Raw genomic sequence first — 18,337 nt, 5'->3', positions numbered from 1 at the left:
ATTTGCATATGAAGATGCCTCATTTCTGTAGTGACCTGCGGTCATTCTGAAAGCTGTCAAAGGCAGACCATCTAGGCTCTGAAATCCCTCCACTGGGCACCATGCAAAGATCATTGCAGAATACACGCCTTCAGGAAGACCAGGAGAATTGTCCTCCCGGGGAATCTGACCCTGACTTTTATCTGCCCCACGTTCCCCAAAACTATCAAACAAAGCTTGTCTGAGCTGTTCCCAGGTTTCCTCTTTCGCGTTTGCTCTTAGCTTGTTTGTTTTTGTTTTCCGGAAGCTCCCCGGCAGAAGAGCAGCGGCAGGTGACAGTAGTTGAAAGATTAATGTAGACATAGTTCTACCCCTTTGCTTGAATTAATTCTGAAAAGTAGGCAACGGCTCTAATTTTCGCAGTGGGTTGTGCACCCCAGTCCAGCTCACGGCGCGTGGGTGGGAGGAGGCAGATGTGTTCCCCGGCCAGGCAGGTGGGCAGATGAAAGAAGAAAAGGCCTGAGTCAGATACAAGGCGCTTGGCATCTTGGCCGCAGTGAATTTTAGCTGCGTGATATGCAAGTCACTCCTGAGTGTCTCTCAGGCTAGTAACGTACCTCCCTCCAGGTGGAGTATCCACAGTAATGACAGCTGCTGTGTGGCACTGGTATTGCGACTCACTTGCTGGGGCCAGCTGACCCTGGGTGGGCCAAGCATTGACCCTGTAGGTAGGAAATGGGGATCTCTGGGCAGTTCTGGGGTGGAAGTGGGGACACCTGGGAGGCTCTGGAGCAGCTGTGTGCACTCAGGTGCAGACGTATTCAGTATTGGGACATCTCCAGCGGCCCTCAGGGTGTGTACTCGCTCATGGCCATCCTGCCACCTGCACAGCTCCCTTCCAGGACTCAGGGAGCTGTTGAAGGTGCAGGGCCCAGACTAGGGTGGACGAAGTGAGGGAGACACTTGGCTCCGTGCAAAATTTAAGAGGATGCCAAAACAGTCAAAGAGATAATACTTTGATGCACTATTACAATGCACAAAATGCAAAAACGCACCATGCACAAAATACGGAAATGTTAAGTCGAGACAGGACCAATGTGAGCCATGGTGTGTCCTTTGGGCTTGCTGACACCCTCATCCACCGCCAACTTGTAGATCCGGGAGAAGGAGAGCGTGGCCAGGCGGCAGCAGTGGCGGCTGCGGCGGTTGCAGGAGCGGTTGCGGCGCAAGGACGAGGCACTGGGGCAGCAGGCGGCGGCCCTGGAGCGCTGCCGGCGGACCCAGCGGCGCCAGCTGGGCCTGGTGCGCGAGCAGGAGCGCGTCCTGCGGGAGCAGGTGCAGCGGCTGGAGCGCGACGTGCGGCGCCTCTGCCGCGCCGCGGGCCTCCTGCTGGCCCAGTGGGACACCACGGCCCCGGGCTCCCAGGGCGCCACCGAGGCGGCCGCGGAACTGCGCGCCCTGCAGGCGAGGGCAGAGCGCAGCGAGCGCGAGCGGGAAGAGGCGGCGCGCAGGCTGCAGGAGCACCGGGCCACCGAGCGCCAGCTCCGCGGGCAGCTGGAGGAGCTGCGCTGCTGCATCTATGGGCTGAAGCTGTCAGAGATTGGCCTGCAGGGCCAGGTGGAGGACCTCGCCCAGCAAAACCAGTGCCTGCGAGAGGAGCTGGGAGCCCAGGCCCCTATTGGTCACTGCAGCCTGGTAAGTGGCGGGAACTCAGGATAGGAATGATCTTTTGCCTTTCTCCTTCTCCTCCAGCCACTTGGTGAAGTCATTGGCCCATCCATTCCCCGGGCTCCTCTTCCTACACCCGTCCAACCCTGCCAGCCCTGTCCATCGTCCTTCACTGCATCTACTCACCTCCCCACCCACCCTCCCATCTAACCTCACATACTCATTCAGTGCACGCCCACCTCACTACCCATCCACCAACCGTGTCCACTCACCTGTCCATCCTCAGATGCACACAATTGCCCATCATCCATCCATCCATCCACCTATCCAACCACTCGCCCACCTACCCACCATCATTTTGCCATTCATCCTAACACCTGCTTGTCCACGCAGCCACTTATGAGCCCACTTACTAAACCACTTGTTTTCCCATTGTTGAAATCTGTTTGGGCTTTTATAAAAAATACCATAGATGGTGGCTTATAAACAACAGAAACTTATTTTTCACACTTTTGGAGGCTGGAGGTCCAAGATCAAGGCACCAGCAGATTTGGCGTTGGGGGAGGGCCTGCTTCCTGGTTCACAGATGGTGCCTTCTCACTAGGTCCTCACAGGGCAGGAGGGAGAGGGAGCCTTCTGGGGTACTAATTAGTAAGGGTACTAATACCATTCATGAAGCCTCCACCCTCAGGACCTAATTACCTCCCGAAGACTCCACCACCTGACACCCTCACATTGAGGATTAGGATTTCCACATAAATTTGGTGGTGGTGGGGAACACAGCCATTCAGACCCCAGCACTCGCCCACCCACTTGTCTAGCCACGCTCCATTATCTTCTCATTCACCACACCATGTGTTCATCTATCTACCCCTCTGGCCACTGGCCAGGCAGCCAACCAGCCACCTTGTATCCCTTATTGTCCACTCACTCTTGTCCATCCATCTGTCCAACATCCAATGAGTTCCTGCTGACAGCCAGGCCCTGCGCTAGACAAAATCTTCAACATGCTGTGCCATGGGACTCATATGTGCTTGTGAAGTCCAGTCCCTCTCCTCTGGAAGCAGTCATCTCTTCTCCCACTTTAGCTGTAGCACCAAAGGTGACAACAGTACCCTGGTGGCAATTCTGTGCTTGCATCTTCAGTTCTCCCTCTTTAGACTGTGAGCTCCTTGAGGTCAGGGTCCAGACATGATGGTCTTTGCAGCCTCAGTCCCCATAGCAGCACACAGGAGGGCCCCAGCACTGTGGAGTAGAGAGCACACAGGGTAGGGTCCCTTCCTGGTTTGCATATTTACTCGCTGTGTGACCTTGGGCAAGCTTCTTAAACTCTGGAGGGCAGGCTGGACATGTGTTGATTCATTTGATTGAGGGGAGGGTAAAAGCTTACATTTTATGTATTCCTACTGTGTGCTCGGCTCCATACTGGGTGTTTGCAAAGACGTTATTTCATGTAATGCTTATGAAGGCAGGTGATATTAGCATCTTCCTTTTGCATTTGAAGAAGCTGAGGCTCAGAGGACAGCATCTTTTAACTGTTGTCACACAGCTATTAAGGGACTGAACTGGAATGTGATCAAAATTTGACGAGAGTCCAAAGTTTATTGTTTCTACTGTAGCAGCCTGCCTTCTGCAATGGAAGCACTAACTCAGCTCCCACAAAAGATCTACAGCCTGCTTCCCCGCTGTGGCTCAATTTGCATTTAAGGAAAAATGAGTGAGCAACCTTAGCCCAAAGAGGAGTGCTCATTTTTTGGAAATAAAATTTATCTTTAAACTTGGATAATCCATTTAAAATTACCTGGAATCTTAAATGATCTGAATTTTCTCAGGATTGTAGTAATGTATTAATGGCTTCATCGGTGGTCTTAGTTGACCTTCTTACTGCTTTATCCTGCTATTCTCGCTGTTGTACATTTCCTGTTTGTTCTTCTTCCTTATGTTCATCAGATAAAAGGAAAACAAAGTGTATAACATTGGCAACTTGTTGTAATTTTGGAAAACAAGTGTGCCTAGATGGAAATTGTCATTTAAAATTCTCTCTGTAATTTTCTTAAACATAAGACTTTAGACTGTTGGCTTAAGTCCTTCTTCCCCCAATCTCTCCATTCATCCTATCTTCCTCTTGTAAAAGTCCCAGTGGCCCAGGGGAACTGCACCTCCCGTGGGGCTTGGCTTTCAAGGCTGCACTGCAGGCTGCTGTGTACAGTCGCACTTCTCAGAAATAGCTACCTGCTATTTCTTGAAGATGGTTATCTGGGAGATAGCACGAGTACCTATGTATTTAGGAAGTACTGCTCATGTCTTGGCCATTCTGTTTTCTCATGTAATCCTTAGGACAGCCTTGTGAGACAGGTGCTGTTTACCCACTGAACAGATAGAGAAGCTGAGACCCAGGGAGTTTAAGTGACATCATCACAGGCACCAGCTGTTAAGTATCGCGGCCAGCAAGAGGACATGGCCAGAGCAGAGCCGTGACTTCTGCCTGCTGCCCAGACCTCGAGATCCTGGGGTCAGAGTTTGTTATTGAGGAGCCTAGGGCAGCAGCAGTGGCTGTATTTAGTAGATTCTATGCCATAAGCTCCGTGGCTCCTTGTCAATGTGTGTCTGTGACCTTCTCAAGGTTTCATGCTTCCTCTTATAAAAGTCCCAGTAGCCCAGGGGAACTGCACCTCATGTGGGGCTCAGTTCTCAAGGCTGCACTCTAGGCTGGCCTGCACAGTCACACTTCTCTTGAAAGCTCCCTAAATTGCCCATCAAGTGTGGTCCCCAGCCACTTCTGCCTCAGTCTCTCATCAGCAGAGTAGCTGAGAAAGCAGGGTTGTAGCTCAGGAACCTGTGGAGTGTAGAATGCTGAGCCTTCAACATTGGAGTGGAGCAAGATGCTCATACTCAGAGTTGCAGGCGGGAATGCAAGTGGAGATGATGGAGGATTCCAGCACAGCTCTGCCTCCTACCAGCAGAGATGCTTTCAGGCAGGTTCCTAAATTCTCTGTGCCTCAGTTTCCCAAGTGTGAAATGGGACTAATACTGGGATGATGATAATACTAGTGCATCCTGGTGTGGTTGTGAGGATGAAATGAGAAAGTACAGGGAAAGCTCTTAGCTCAGTGCCCGGTATATTTTGAGTGATCAGTCGAATCTAGCTTCTGTCACTGTCAGCATTATCACCACCATCACCATCACCACCATCACCATCACATCATCACTATCACCATCATCACCATCACCATCAGCATCACCACCATCACCATCGCCATCATCACTATCATCACCATCACCATCATCACCATCACCATCATCACCATCACCATCATCACCATCATCACTATCATCACCATCATGTCATCACCATCACCATCATCACCACCATCACCATTATCACCATCACCACCATCATCAACATCACCATCACATCATCACCATAATCACCATCACCATCACAGTCACCATCACCATCACCACCATATCATCATCACCATCACCATCATCACCATTACCATCACATCATCACCACCATCACCATCATCACCAACATCACCATCACCATCACCACCATCACCACCATCACCATCATCACCATCACCATCATCACCATCACATCATCACCATCACCATCACATCATCACCACCGTCACCATCATCACCAACATCACCATCACCATCATCACCATCACCATCATCATCATCACCATCACATCATCACCATCATCACCATCATCACCAACATCACCATCACCACCATCACCACCATCACCATCATCACCATCACCATCATCACCATCACATCATCACCATCACCATCACATCATCACCACCATCACCATCATCACCAACATCACCATCACCACCATCACCATCATCACCATCACCATCATCACCATCATCATCATCACTATCACATCATCACCATCACCATCATCACCATCACCATCATCACCATCACCATCATCACCATCACATCATCACCATCACCATCATCACCATCACCATCATCACCATCACCATCATCACCATCACATCATCACCATCACCATCACATCATCACCACCATCACCATCATCACCAACATCACCATCACCACCATCACCATCATCACCATCACCATCATCACCATCATCATCATCACTATCACATCATCACCATCACCATCATCACCATCACCATCATCACCATCACCATCACCATCATCACCATCACATCATCACCATCACCATCATCACCATCACCATCATCACCATCACCATCATCACCATCACATCATCACCATCACATCATCACCATCACCATCATCACCATCACCATCATCACTCTCACATCATCACCATCACCATCATCACCATCACATCATCACCATCACCATCATCACCATCACCATCATCACCATCACCATCATCACCATCACATCATCACCATCACCATCATCACCATCACCATCATCACCATCACCATCATCACTCTCACATCATCACCATCACCATCATCACCATCACATCATCACCATCACCATCATCACCATCACCATCATCACTATCACCATCATCACCATCACCATCATCACCATCATCACTATCACATCATCACCATCACATCATCACCATCACCATCACCACCATCACCATCATCACCATCACATCATCACCATCACCATCATCACCATCATCACTATCATCACCGTCACATCATCACCATCACCACCATCATCAACATCACCATCACATCATCACCATAATCACCATCACCATCATCACCATCATCACCATCACCATCATCACCATCATCACTATCACATCATCACCATCACATCATCACCATCACCATCACCACCATCACCATCATCACCATCACCACCATCATCAGCATCACCATCACATCATCACCATCATCACCATCACCATCACCATCACCACCATCACCATCATCACCATCACCACCATCATCAGCATCACCATCACATCATCACCATCATCACCATCACCATCATCACCATCATCATTATCACCATCATCAGCATCACCACCATCACCATCATCACCATCATCACAATCACAGCATCACCATCACCATCATCACCATCACCAACATCACCACCATCACCACCATCACCATCATCATCATCACCACCATCATCAGCATCACCATCACATCATCACCATCATCACCATCACCATCATCACCATCATCACTATCACCATCATCACCATCACCACCATCACCATCATCACCATCATCACAATCACAGCATCACCATCACCATCATCACCATCACCATCATCACCACCATCACCATCATCACCATCACCACCATCATCAACATCACCATCACATCATCACCATAATCACCATCACCATCACAGTCACCATCACCATCACCACCACATCATCATCACCATCACCATCATCACCAACATCACCATCACCATCACCATTGCCACCCTCCTCCTCATCTCTTGCTGGGCTTGTGCTCATCTAGTAGGATGTTGGGTAAATCACCCTCACTACCTACATTGTAATTTTCTCTCTCTTGACTTTTTATTTATTTTTCCTGAGGGCTTATCCTGGACTGGAACAGTTTAGATGTGAGTGTAATTTGTCACCATTGAGCTGCCTGAATGGCTGGTGGGAGCTCAGGCCAACATGTCCCTAGGGTGGATAGGGCCTGTGGTCACCAGCTCCTGTGTCCCAGCAGCCTGTGGATGGGCTGGGGAGACTGAGAGAACTACAGTGGCCTTGTGCAAAGGGCCATCTGGGGACGGCTGTCTGGGCCGAGGAGCTGAGAGCCTTTACCTGGGTCTGCTGCAGGGAAGAGCAGGTGGGTGAAGCCCCCTGGCTGGCAGAAGACCTGGGATGTGAGAGGAGGTGAGGGGAAGGGGCTGGCTTTCATCTTGGGAGCTGCCCATCTGTTACTCACTTAATCCTCAAGCGACATGGCCAGGTAGGTGTCCTCCTGTCTGCTTCATAGAGGAGGCAGAAGGCTCAGAGATGCAGTGTCCTGTCCAGGGTCACACAACCAAGGAGTGAGGCCCCGATGTAATTCCCATTCCCTGCCTTTCCTTTCATATCCACCCAGCCTCCTGGGCTGGGAGTTTCCCAGAGGCAGCGGTGGGTGCTCATGCAGCTGAGAGCCGCCCTCCAAGGACATGAGGATGGCACCAGCAGTGACCCTGAGTCAGGCTGCCGGGGATCTGAGCCCACCTGGCGGGGGGAAGCTCTGGGGCAGGAGAGCATTGTCTGAGTGGGCAGGAGGGGCCCCAGCCAGCCACAGGCCTAGGGACAGAGTGACAGCAGCAGGCAAGGTGTTCCCAGCTGGTTTGGAGCTAGCTGCTGCAGGTAAGGGCCAGATCACCTGGGGTATTCCTGGGGCTGCAGGTTGGGCCTTGAGGAAACAGGCAAGGCACAGCATGTTATTTTCCTGGGGCTGCTGTAACAAAGTACCTCAAACCTGCTGACTTAAAATGGCAGACATTTATTCTCTCCTAGGTCTGGGAGCCAGAAGTCGGAAATCAAGGTGGCAGTGGGGCCATGCTTCCTCCTGAGGCACTAGGGGACAGTCTGCTCCTTGCCACACCCAGCTTCTGGTGGCTCCTGGCAATCTTTGGCTTGCAGACGCATCACTCTGATTTCTGCCTGCATTTTCTCTTGGCCTCTTTCCTCTGTGTGTCTGTTTCTGTGTCTCTTCTCTTCTTATATGGACACCAGATCTTTATTGGATTAGGACCCTGCCTAATCCAGTATGGCCTCACCTTAATTTGATCACATCTGCAAAAACACTATTTTCAACTAAGGCCACACTCTCAGGTACTATTTCTTTTGGGAAGGCACAATTCAACCCACTCCACAAAGTTACGTGGCAGATGACGGCTTATGGTCTCTTCTCCTCCTCCAGGTATTCCCTGACCCCAGGAGCCTCTTTTGTCCTCCCAGGGCCCTCACATGCATGGCTGTCAGTGCTGGGCTGAGCCTCCCAAGGGCAGGGCTGGGGCTGGGTGTGCTCTGCCTTCCCGGTGTTTGCTGAGTGCCGCAGGCACACTGACATGCTATACATTTATTTATTCATTCATTTACTTCAACCAAAACATGCATCTTGCAAGACAGGCACTGTCCTCTTTATTTTCTGCTGCATTCCCAGCACTAGCACAGTCCTTGGCACAGAAGAGGTGCTGGGTGAATATTTATTAAGTAAAAGGAGGAAGGAGGGAAGATAGCACTGACTCTCTGTTATCAGAGCCTGTGTGGGTTGAGGCCCCTTTTCAGCCCTATGAGGCGGCAAGCAGATGATCTGGCTTCTTCGCTCGTTTAGGACACTAGTTTCTTGGGACATGCCATCTCCCCTGTGGATTTCTACTGGATGAGAAATAGCGGCAATTGTCTCCCTGGTGGTGTCAGAGGGAAGAACCCAAGAGACCGTGATTGCAGGACCCCGCTGAACAAACGCTGGATAACATTCTCAGCATAAAATATCATGGAACACGAACTCCTGACCTAAAGTGACCAGCCTGTCCAACATGGTGAAACCCTGTCTCTACTAAAAATACAAAAATTATCTGGGCATGGTGGCATGCGCCTGTAATCCCAGCTACTCGGGAGGCTGAGGCAGGAGAATCGCTTGAACTCTGGGGGGCAGAGGTTGCAGTGAGCTGAGATCGCGCCATTGCACTCCAGCCTGGCAGAACGAGACTCTGTCTCAAAAAATAAAAGAAAAAAATGTCATTGGGTAATCACTGATTCTGCCTTCCAGCAGTCTAAAACCATGGCCCTTGAAAAACCAGGTTAGGAGAATTTCGACTAGCAAGAGGCTTGCTTTGGCTGTGTGTGTGTATCCATTTTATCATGGCTTTTGTGTTTCTGGTATCGCTTGCTCTAACTTCCGGTGGAGGTGGGCTCTCCTGCCACTTACCGATGGGTTGCCCTTGGAGGGGACTCAGCACCGCTTCCTAATAACATCCCTTTGGGGATATGGGTTTTAACAGATGAGTTTTGGGGGGACATGAAAATTCAGACGGTAATATGGTGGGACCAAGATTTGCCCTTTGGTGAGCTGATCCCATAGCTGTGTCGCACGCCCTGTTTCTTCAGTAAATACTGGTCAACAGGTCAACAGTCAGGATTTGATGGTACCCACTTGGTGCGTGTGCTTGGCTCCAGTCTGAGCTCAATACAGGGGCTGGGGAGTGAGACAAGACCCTGCCCCACAGGATGACAAAACAGATTGGGTGAAGGAGGTAGGGGCAGAGGAAAGGCAAGGAAATGAGCCCTGTGGAGTCCGTGGGTCACTGGGGGAGGACCCTGGTGTTGGAGTGGGGGCTGGACCCAGGCTGCAGCATGTGACAAGGCTGCCAGGCTCTGTCCATCTCTCAGAAGGAAGCTGATGGCCCACAAACAGCATCTTGAGGTCAAAAAGGGCTGCCTGGAAAGGAAGAATTCCTCCTGAGAGGGCCACTGGGAAATGTGAAGAGCTAGCCAGCCACCAGCTCTCAGGTTGAATGCAGCCTGGAATTTATAAATTAAAGTGTTAGAACCCATTGATAAGGAACTGCAAAGCCAGATGTGGCCCTTCATGTCTTGGTGGAAATTGCATGAGCCTCAGTGGCCACGGCTGTGGCTTCCAGGCCTCTGCACATCTGTGAAGTCGCAGAGTCTAGAGAGCATCGCATGCTGTGTGACTGCCCAGGGCTGCCAGTGCATCTTCAAAGGACTGGGAGTGACCCAGGAGGACCAAGAGCCACACGCAGGTCTTCAGCACCTTGCTCTGGACAAGGTGGTGACTGTCAAATGATCTCCCTCCATAAGCACCCCACCATGGCTGCCCACGGCCTCAGGATCAAGTTCAACCTCCTATCCACGGCATTCAAGGCCCCCGGTGTTCTGCTCCATCAAGCTCAGTCCTCCGTATGCCACTTCAGTCACACTGAGCTGCAGGTCCCTGAGTGTGCCAGGCTCTTCTGCCTTGTAAGCCTTCCCTGTGTCTGGAAGCTTCTAGTGCCCACCCCCACTCAGGCTGTTGGAAAGCCTTGCTACTTTCTCTTTATTTGTTGGGAATGTTGCTTTCTCTGGAAGACTTCCCTGATCTCACGTCAGCTCAGTGCCCCCAAGGTGACATGAGCCACCTCTGGTGGCCCTGATGTTCACTGTGCCCAGATGCCCACTCCCTCAGCTGTGTGCCCCTCATCATCAAAAACTGGTTCACTTTAGCTCTATTCCCAGTCCCTGGCCAGCAGCTGTGAAACGCTTGATGAGTGAGTGCCTTGAGGCATTGGTGAAGTTATTTGCTCCACGGCCCACAGGAAAAGGAAGCCTCTGGCTGAAGGGACTGCTTCACAGCGGCAATGCTGGGAAGTGAGGCATAGAAATGGGGAAATGGTGGGGAGGGTCTAGTCCCAGAGATGTGTACCACAGATAGAAAATCATCACGAAAGCTGACTTTCATCGACTTTTGGAGTGCTTACTGCCTGCCCAGCGTGGTAATGTGTTGCGTTCCCCACAACAAGCTTATGAGGTGGTAGAGTTATTGATTCTCATTTTGCAGAGGAGAACACTGAGGAAGGGAGGTAAAGTCACTTGCCCAAGGAAGTGGAAGCAGCAGTATCTGAAAGGAGGCACAGGCTTGGCCCCACCTGCAGTGACCCCTTGGCTATGTCTGATGTGTTCTGGGAGCCATGGTGTGAACTATGGCAAAGGCAGTCATTATAAAAGTGTGTTTCCTTTGCTTCATATTCACAAAGCACTTTCCTAAACAGGAACTCATGAACTGGGCAAGGTAGCCGGGGCAGTGCCCTATCCACACACCTGTAGTCTGGAGGATTCCCGTAACTTGCCTGGGGTCATATGCTTCCTCCTGAGGTCACATGTTTTAGAGCAAGTTACTTGGAACCTTGATCCCCAGAGGAACGGGCCACTGCAAGGACAAACCCTGATGTGGGGAGGAGTCTGGGGACAGGGTTTCTGCTCAGGGTAAAAGGAAGTAAGAACCATTCATAGTTGGCAAGACAAACGTGGTTTATCTGCAGATGGGTCTGAATGCTTTCCCATGAGTGTGCACTGGGCACCTGCCATGTCCCAGGCGCAGTGAGCCAGGCATGAACCTTGCCCTCCAAAAGCTTATAGAGGAGGCAGACACAGGTGCAAACCATGACACTACAATGATGCTACGGCAGAGGGCAGCACAGGGCTGTGCCTGGCCTGGAGGGTCCCAGAGATGCTCGTGCAGAGAGATGAAAAGCCAGGCTCTTAAAAAGTCCTTGTCCACTGTCATCCCAGAGCTGAGATCACGATCCCACGTCAGGGGCTTTAGGAGTGACTGGATGATCCCGCCAGCCTCTATGCCCTGGCAGTGTGCGTAGAGTGACCCCTGGTGGCAGCTACGTGAATCTCTTTGTTGCTGGGTGAATTGCAGGCAGCCTTGCTCACTGCTTGCTTTTGTGCAGAACAGGGTATTTATTACACATTTGTTTCTCTCTCCAGCAGCAAGCAAGAGCTTTTAAAAAAAAGCAGTGTCAATAATGTCGAAAAATAAAATAGGCAAAAGGGATGAACATGCAAATAATATAAAAGGAAGTACAAAATGGCCAGTGGTCTTAATAAAAAAATATGGACAGCTCCATTAGTTAAAAAATAACGCCACTGAGAAAAACCTCAGGATCCCATTTTCTTCTGTGCATCTGTCAGAGGTTAAAAGGGCCTGCAGCCGTGTGGTGTTTGAGCTATCAGGAGTATAAATGAACATATCCCTTTGGAAGGGCTGTCAAGCAGTAAGTATTAAATACCTTTAAAAAAGGTTTATGCCTGAGTCTCAGCCATTTGACTTCCACGAATATATCCAAAAAGTGATTGGAGGTGCAGAAGAGTCATGTACAGTCATGTTTATCTCAGCTCTGCTTATAGTTGGTAAAAATTCATAACAACCCAACTGTCCAATAAGAGGGAATTGATTTGATCTGGAACTATCTCCCTTTTTTCCTCTCCCTTATAGCAGAGAATATTAGTTAGCTATAAAAACCACACTGCAGAAGATCCTGTAGAGAAATGATCCTTCTATATCATTAAATGCAAAATTCACAAAGTAAAAATTTACATTTTGTATAAATAGAACTTTTGCAATGTCTATGCATAGGAAAATGTCTATGCATAGAAAAAAGCCCAGAAGGGCCTCTAACACGTTCATGTTTATGCCCGGATATCCTGATATTTCTCATTTTCTTCTTTTTGCTTATAATTGCACATGAAAGCTGAGTCCAGATTAAGTTACAGGCAAATGTTTTCTTGAGGGTTGAAATGTAGGATGGACTGATAGAGCAGGCAGGGAGGCAGAAAGTTCCAGATCAGGTTTAGAAACCTGAGCTCTGCTCCTGTGCTCCTGTCGACTTACTGTGTGACCTTGGACAAGTGACTCACCCTCTCTGAGTACTGCCTTCATCGGTTGTGACATGAAGGGGTAAACTAGACAATGGGCAATGTTTCAGTACAGCATTGTCTTCTAGGTTGTGTCCGCTGGATGTCACCTCCTCGAGGCAGGGATCTAGGTATGTTTATACATGGCCGTGTCACCAGCTCCAGAACAGGGCCTGCCACATAGTAGATGCTCAGCGAGCATTTTTTGAATTGCATTGAAGTCAGCCTGGGTATGATAACAATCCAAAAAATATACCACCAGTAACCATTTCTACCTTCTGCACTATGGAGTGGACTCCACGCTGCCTACCCAGCCTCTTCCTTTTTCTATTTATCTAGTCCTTCCTCTTCCTTCGACTTCTCTCTCTTCCTGCTTTCACTTTGAATTTCTGTCTCTTCCTTTCCCTATCCTATTCCCTCTCCTTTTCCTTTGTCATTCACCTTCTTTCACTTCCTTTCTTTGATGCCTTCTTTCTCTCTTTCATTTTCTCTTTTCCCTCTCACTCCAATGATGATTTTAAGCAGCTGACAAAGTGTGCAATTCTGGTTGAGTGGGAACCAAATGGAAAAGACAAGAGGCAGCTGAATGGGACCGTGAGAACGTGGGACAGCTGCAGCAGCCAGCAAGGCCCTCTGGGTGCAGGCCGGTGGCTGTCAGGACAGGATGTCGCTGCCCAGGCCCTCAGGGTTAATAGGTTTGGGTTGAGGCTCCTGCACTGGTTCTTGTTTAAAGCTTCTGGGTGACTCCATGATGTGGCCCATGCTGAGGCCCCTGGCCTATGAGAAGAAATGGACAAGACCCAAACCATCATACAGATCAACAGGAGGCCACCAACCCAGAGTGGGAGGAGATGAAGGCCAAAGAAGGCCTCATTAAGGATCGGCCTTTAAGCAGGTCCCAGAAAGGGAGGAGGTTGACCAGGCAGAGGGTGGGAAGAGAGGTCCAGACAGTGTGCAAAGGCTCTGAGGTGTGGGGAGAAGAGTTCCTTCCAGGAGCACAGACGTGGGTGGTGGTAGCGGGGTGGAGGTGGGGGCAGTGAGGCCGGTGGGGGTTTCTCTTTCTGTGTAACAGGAAGCGTCGAAGGGTGAGAAGCAGGGAGCAACCAGATCCAGTTTCCATTTTAGTGCCATCGCTGGGGGCTGAGCAGTGCGTGGAAGGGAGGGGCCTGGAGCAACAAGCAGAGAAGGCTTTGCCTGCAGCAGGCAAGCGATCCAGGCCCCTCCCAAGAAGGATGTGACAGCCAGGTGTCAGGAACAGCATATGGGAAGGTGCAGAGGCCGGGGAGAGCATGGACGCGCTGGGACAGGCAAGCAGGTTGCTGTGAGGGGAAGCTGGCGCAAAGCTGCAGAGGTGGGAACAAGGTGTCCAGGCAGCAATGACAGCCCATAGATGGGCACCAGCACCTAATTTCAGCATTGGTGCTGACCCTGTAGCCAGAGGGGAGCCAAGGGAAGCCTGGGTGATCAGCGGGTCTCCCTGGTAGCTGCAAGAAGAACCTGAAGGAGGTAGGAGGACCAGCCAGGAGTCCGATGCTGGGTCTGCTGAGAGAAGGTGAGGACCTGGGGAGCAAGTGAGAAGGGGACAGGGCACTTACCTGTTCACTTCTGTTTCCTCCTGGCCTAGAGCCACACCTGGCACACAGCAGGAGCCTAATAAATGTTTTCTGAATGAATGCACTCGTAAATCTAAAACATCTACTTTTCCCCAGGTTCTATCTGTCCACCCAATGATGAAACATTTATTAAGCACCTACTGTATACAGGCTAGGGTGAGGGTGCAGACAAAATGAAGCCAAGTTCTCTTCCTAAAGGAGCTCACAGTCCAGTGGAGTAGTAGGTATGTGAGGCAGCCAACAGCACCGGGCTGGAGCACTGCAGTGGAAGCAGCCATGGCTGTGGGAACCCAGAGGAGACCTGTGCCCAGCCCCTCGTGGGTGGTGGGTGACAGCTGAGTTTGTGTGTGTATGTGTGTTTTTTTTTTTTTCCAGTCCCAAGCCTCTCCCCTGTGGCAGGGAGGAAGGAGCTCCCTCTGAATTATCCTGACCTGCAGCAGGGCGGCAGCTGGGGAAGCTCCACACTGTGGAGAAGTCCAGGGGACAGGGCGCTGCCAAGGTACCGGGCAGTCGCATTTGGAGCTTATTGACAGTTGAAGGACAGGACGGTCCAAACCCCCTGGGCAGACACCCTCCTCCCTGGGTGGGACATGGAAAGAACCTCTGCACAGGAAGGGTACCTTCTTCCAGGGTGCCCTGGGCTGTGTTCAGGGTGACTCACTGCCCCCACCCAGGGAGGAGGCCCTGGACCTCTGCACAGGAAGGGTGGAGCTGGGAGCCTGTGGTGCCCTTTAGGGCAGCAGTCCACTTTTTTGGCACCAGGGACTGGTTTCATGGAAGACATTTTTTCCATGGGCAGGGGGTGAGGGGGATAGTTTCATGGTGAAACTGTTCCACCTCAGATCATCAGGCATTAGATTTTCATAAGGAGCACCCAACCTAGATCTCTCGCTTATGCAGTTCACAATAGGGTTCACGCTTCTATGAGAATCAAATGCCGTTGCTGACCTGACAGGAGGCGGAGCTCAGGCGGTAATGCCTGCTCGCCTGCTGCTCACCTCCTGCTGTACGGCCCAGGTCCTAACAGGCCACGGACTGTACCAGTCTGGTCCATGACCCTGCTTTAGGGGATCTGGGTGCTTCTTGGCTGGACAGACATACTCCTCTGAGGACTGAATGCTGCCCTCGTTGTCTGTGGACAGGAGTCTGAGTGCTAAGAGAGGGCAGTTTGGCCTGGTGAACCAAAAGCACAAGGCCGGGGCTGGGCTGCCAGGCTGTGAACTCTCTGCCCTCTGAGCCTCAGTTTCCCCACCTGTGGAAGGGACTCAAGCTCCCTTCTGGGGAGGGGCCCCTGGGGATGGGCTTGGAGTGCACACTTCAGCCAGGACACTGACGGCTCCTGACTTCCTCTGTCTTCCTCCAGGACGCTCTGGGCTGTGTTCAGGGTGACTCAGTGCCCCTGCCCAGGGAGGAGGCCCTGGACCCCTGCAGAAGCCAAGACTGGCGGAACTCCCTGCGGTCCGATGATGCACCCAGACAAAGGGCCCCAGCAGGTGCGTGGGTACCGCGGTGCGTGGAGGACGGGTCCCGGGCAGCACCCACTGAATGGCTAGCTCACTTCCTCCTTATCATGTCCCGATGATGCAGGGAGAGGGGGTGGTCCCCCCTCCCCACAGACAAGAATCGAGGCTCAGAGAGGTAGGGTCCCTCTCTCAGGGTCACACAGCTGCTGCAGGTGGGATCAGAGTATGCAACTCCCACCAGGGGCCTTTGGCTCGGGCTCAGCTGAACACAGGCTCACACCCTTGGCCCTCAGGAGGGTGCCAGCCAGGAGGCCTCACAGGCCAGCAGGTTGGCAGCAGGGACATGCTTTCACAGAAGTCCCTATGATGGCCAGGAGCCGTCCTGTCCCCCTACTTCCCAGGTGACACCTCCAGTGTGAGGCAGTGAGAATCGCACCTGGCAGGTCTGGAAGCTGCTGGGGCTTAGAAGCCTCTTGTCCCTGATGTGAACCAATATCTCTCTCTCGTTTATTTTATTTTTTATTTTTTTATTTTTTTTGAGGTGGAGTCTCACTCTGTCACCTAGGCTGGAGTATAGTTGTGTGATCTCGGCTCACTGCAATCTCAAGCTCCCGGGTTCAAGCTATTCTCCTGTCTCATCCTCCCAAGTAGCTGGGATTACAGGCTCCCACCACCATGCCCGGCTAACTTTTGTATTTTTAGTAGAGATGGGGTTTTGCCATGTTGGCCAGGCTGGTCGTGAACTCCTGGCCTTATGTGATCCGCCCACCTCAGCCTCCCAGAGTGCTGGGATTACAGGCATGAGCCACCGCACCCGGCTTGAGCCAATATCTCATAACAGCCTCAGCTGTGGCTTCCAGAGCCCCTGCACTCAGGGAGCCTGACAGCCATGGCGGCCAACTGGGCATCTGTGGTTTATTTCCAGCCCTCCAACCTCAAGGGCTGTTAGGGATGGTATTATCCTCCATATGTGTAGCACAGTGGTGCTGCTGACTGATGCAACCAGCGTTTTCCCTTTATCTCATTTCTGGGGAGCAGAGCTGCCGTGTCGACTCAGGTCAGATGTGTCCTCATGCCAGCTGTGCAGAGCTGGGGTGAGGCTCATACCCTGTTTGACAGTTGAGGATGCTGAGGCTTAGAAAGGTTTGGTGGATTTTGTCCCGTGCAGGAGTCTGTGGGCCGCAGAGGTGGCATGGAGCCCTGGGGTCTCTGCCCACCTGCTGTTGGCTGTTTCACGTCTCTGAGCCTCAGCTTCCTCCCCTGATCAAGGTGCTGGTGGTCATCAGGCTGCCCTTGGGAGGCTCACAGTCGGGGGTGGGGGGGTGCCATCTTACCCAAGCCCGGGGGACGTGGTCCCTAGAGGCGATCATGGCAGAGCCCCTGGGAGCATCTTTGTAACCCCCAGGGTCTTGTTGCTTTCCAGGCCAGTCCCCAGAGGGGCCCTGCACCTGGAGCTGCATCAGGCCTGGACGGGCCTCTTCTGTTTTGGTTCCAGGCCCGGAGACCACAAGCGAGCTCCCCAGAGACCTGGCCGGATCCAACCGTGAACAGGTGAGGCCAGAGGCTTTCTGCGTGTGTGTGCAGTGCCACTGGTTCCCCTCAGCCCTGCCTCATGCAGGCTATGTGGCCACACGCAGGATGTGGGAGGGGTAAAGAAGCTCCAGGTCTGGAAGAACATTCTGGAAGTAGTTGAGAGAGAGATTTGAGGAGAGGAAATGAAACATCCTGAGACCTGGATGGGGGGTGGGGAGGAAGGGGGTTAACTGGGTGCCAGGCCTGGGCTTCCACGGAACAGGCTTCATCTCGTTGACACCTCCTGACACCCACGAGGTGTTGCTGCCACCTCTGCTCTGGAGAGGAGATGAGACTCCAAGGGCTGCTGTGACTCCCCAAGATCCCCAGCTTGGAGGTGGACCCCGAGATCCAGGCTCGACGGCCCACACTGCCCCATGCTGGCCCTGAGGGTCAGGAGCCTGCGTCCCGACTCACCTCCCATGGCTCGCTCTGAGGCTGAGGCAGTCGTAACCTTTCTCCACTTCCATTTTCTCATCCCTGAGGAACAGAGCTGTGCTGGGACCCGCGAGCCTGGCTGTGGTTGTGTGGTTGTAAATAGAGAGGCCCTCCATCATCTCTTCATTCATTCACGTCCTGCTCACGATGCATCTCTTATTTTTGTTGTTGGACGTCACATCCCTATATGCCTCGCTCCTCACCACCCCCTTCCCT

At 51.8% G+C, this 18,337-nt stretch overlaps 1 protein-coding gene across 1 annotated transcript in view; it reads left to right on the top strand.

Moving 5' to 3' along the window:
• C3H4orf50 (chromosome 3 C4orf50 homolog) overlaps positions 1-18,337 on the top strand; it is a 128,162-nt gene that overhangs the window by 15,360 nt on the left and 94,465 nt on the right. The window contains exons 4-6 of the mRNA XM_034951923.3: positions 1,135-1,674; positions 16,012-16,141; positions 17,535-17,662. Of these exons, the coding sequence (XP_034807814.2) occupies positions 1,135-1,674; positions 16,012-16,141; positions 17,535-17,662 (798 nt within the window). The remainder of the gene's footprint in view (positions 1-1,134; positions 1,675-16,011; positions 16,142-17,534; positions 17,663-18,337) is intronic.

Source organism: Pan paniscus, chromosome 3 (assembly GCF_029289425.2).
Source record: "Pan paniscus chromosome 3, NHGRI_mPanPan1-v2.0_pri, whole genome shotgun sequence".
Classification (NCBI taxonomy): domain Eukaryota; kingdom Metazoa; phylum Chordata; class Mammalia; order Primates; family Hominidae; genus Pan; species Pan paniscus.
Note: the sequence above shows the minus strand (reverse complement) of the source record. Positions and strands in the feature narration are given on the sequence as shown.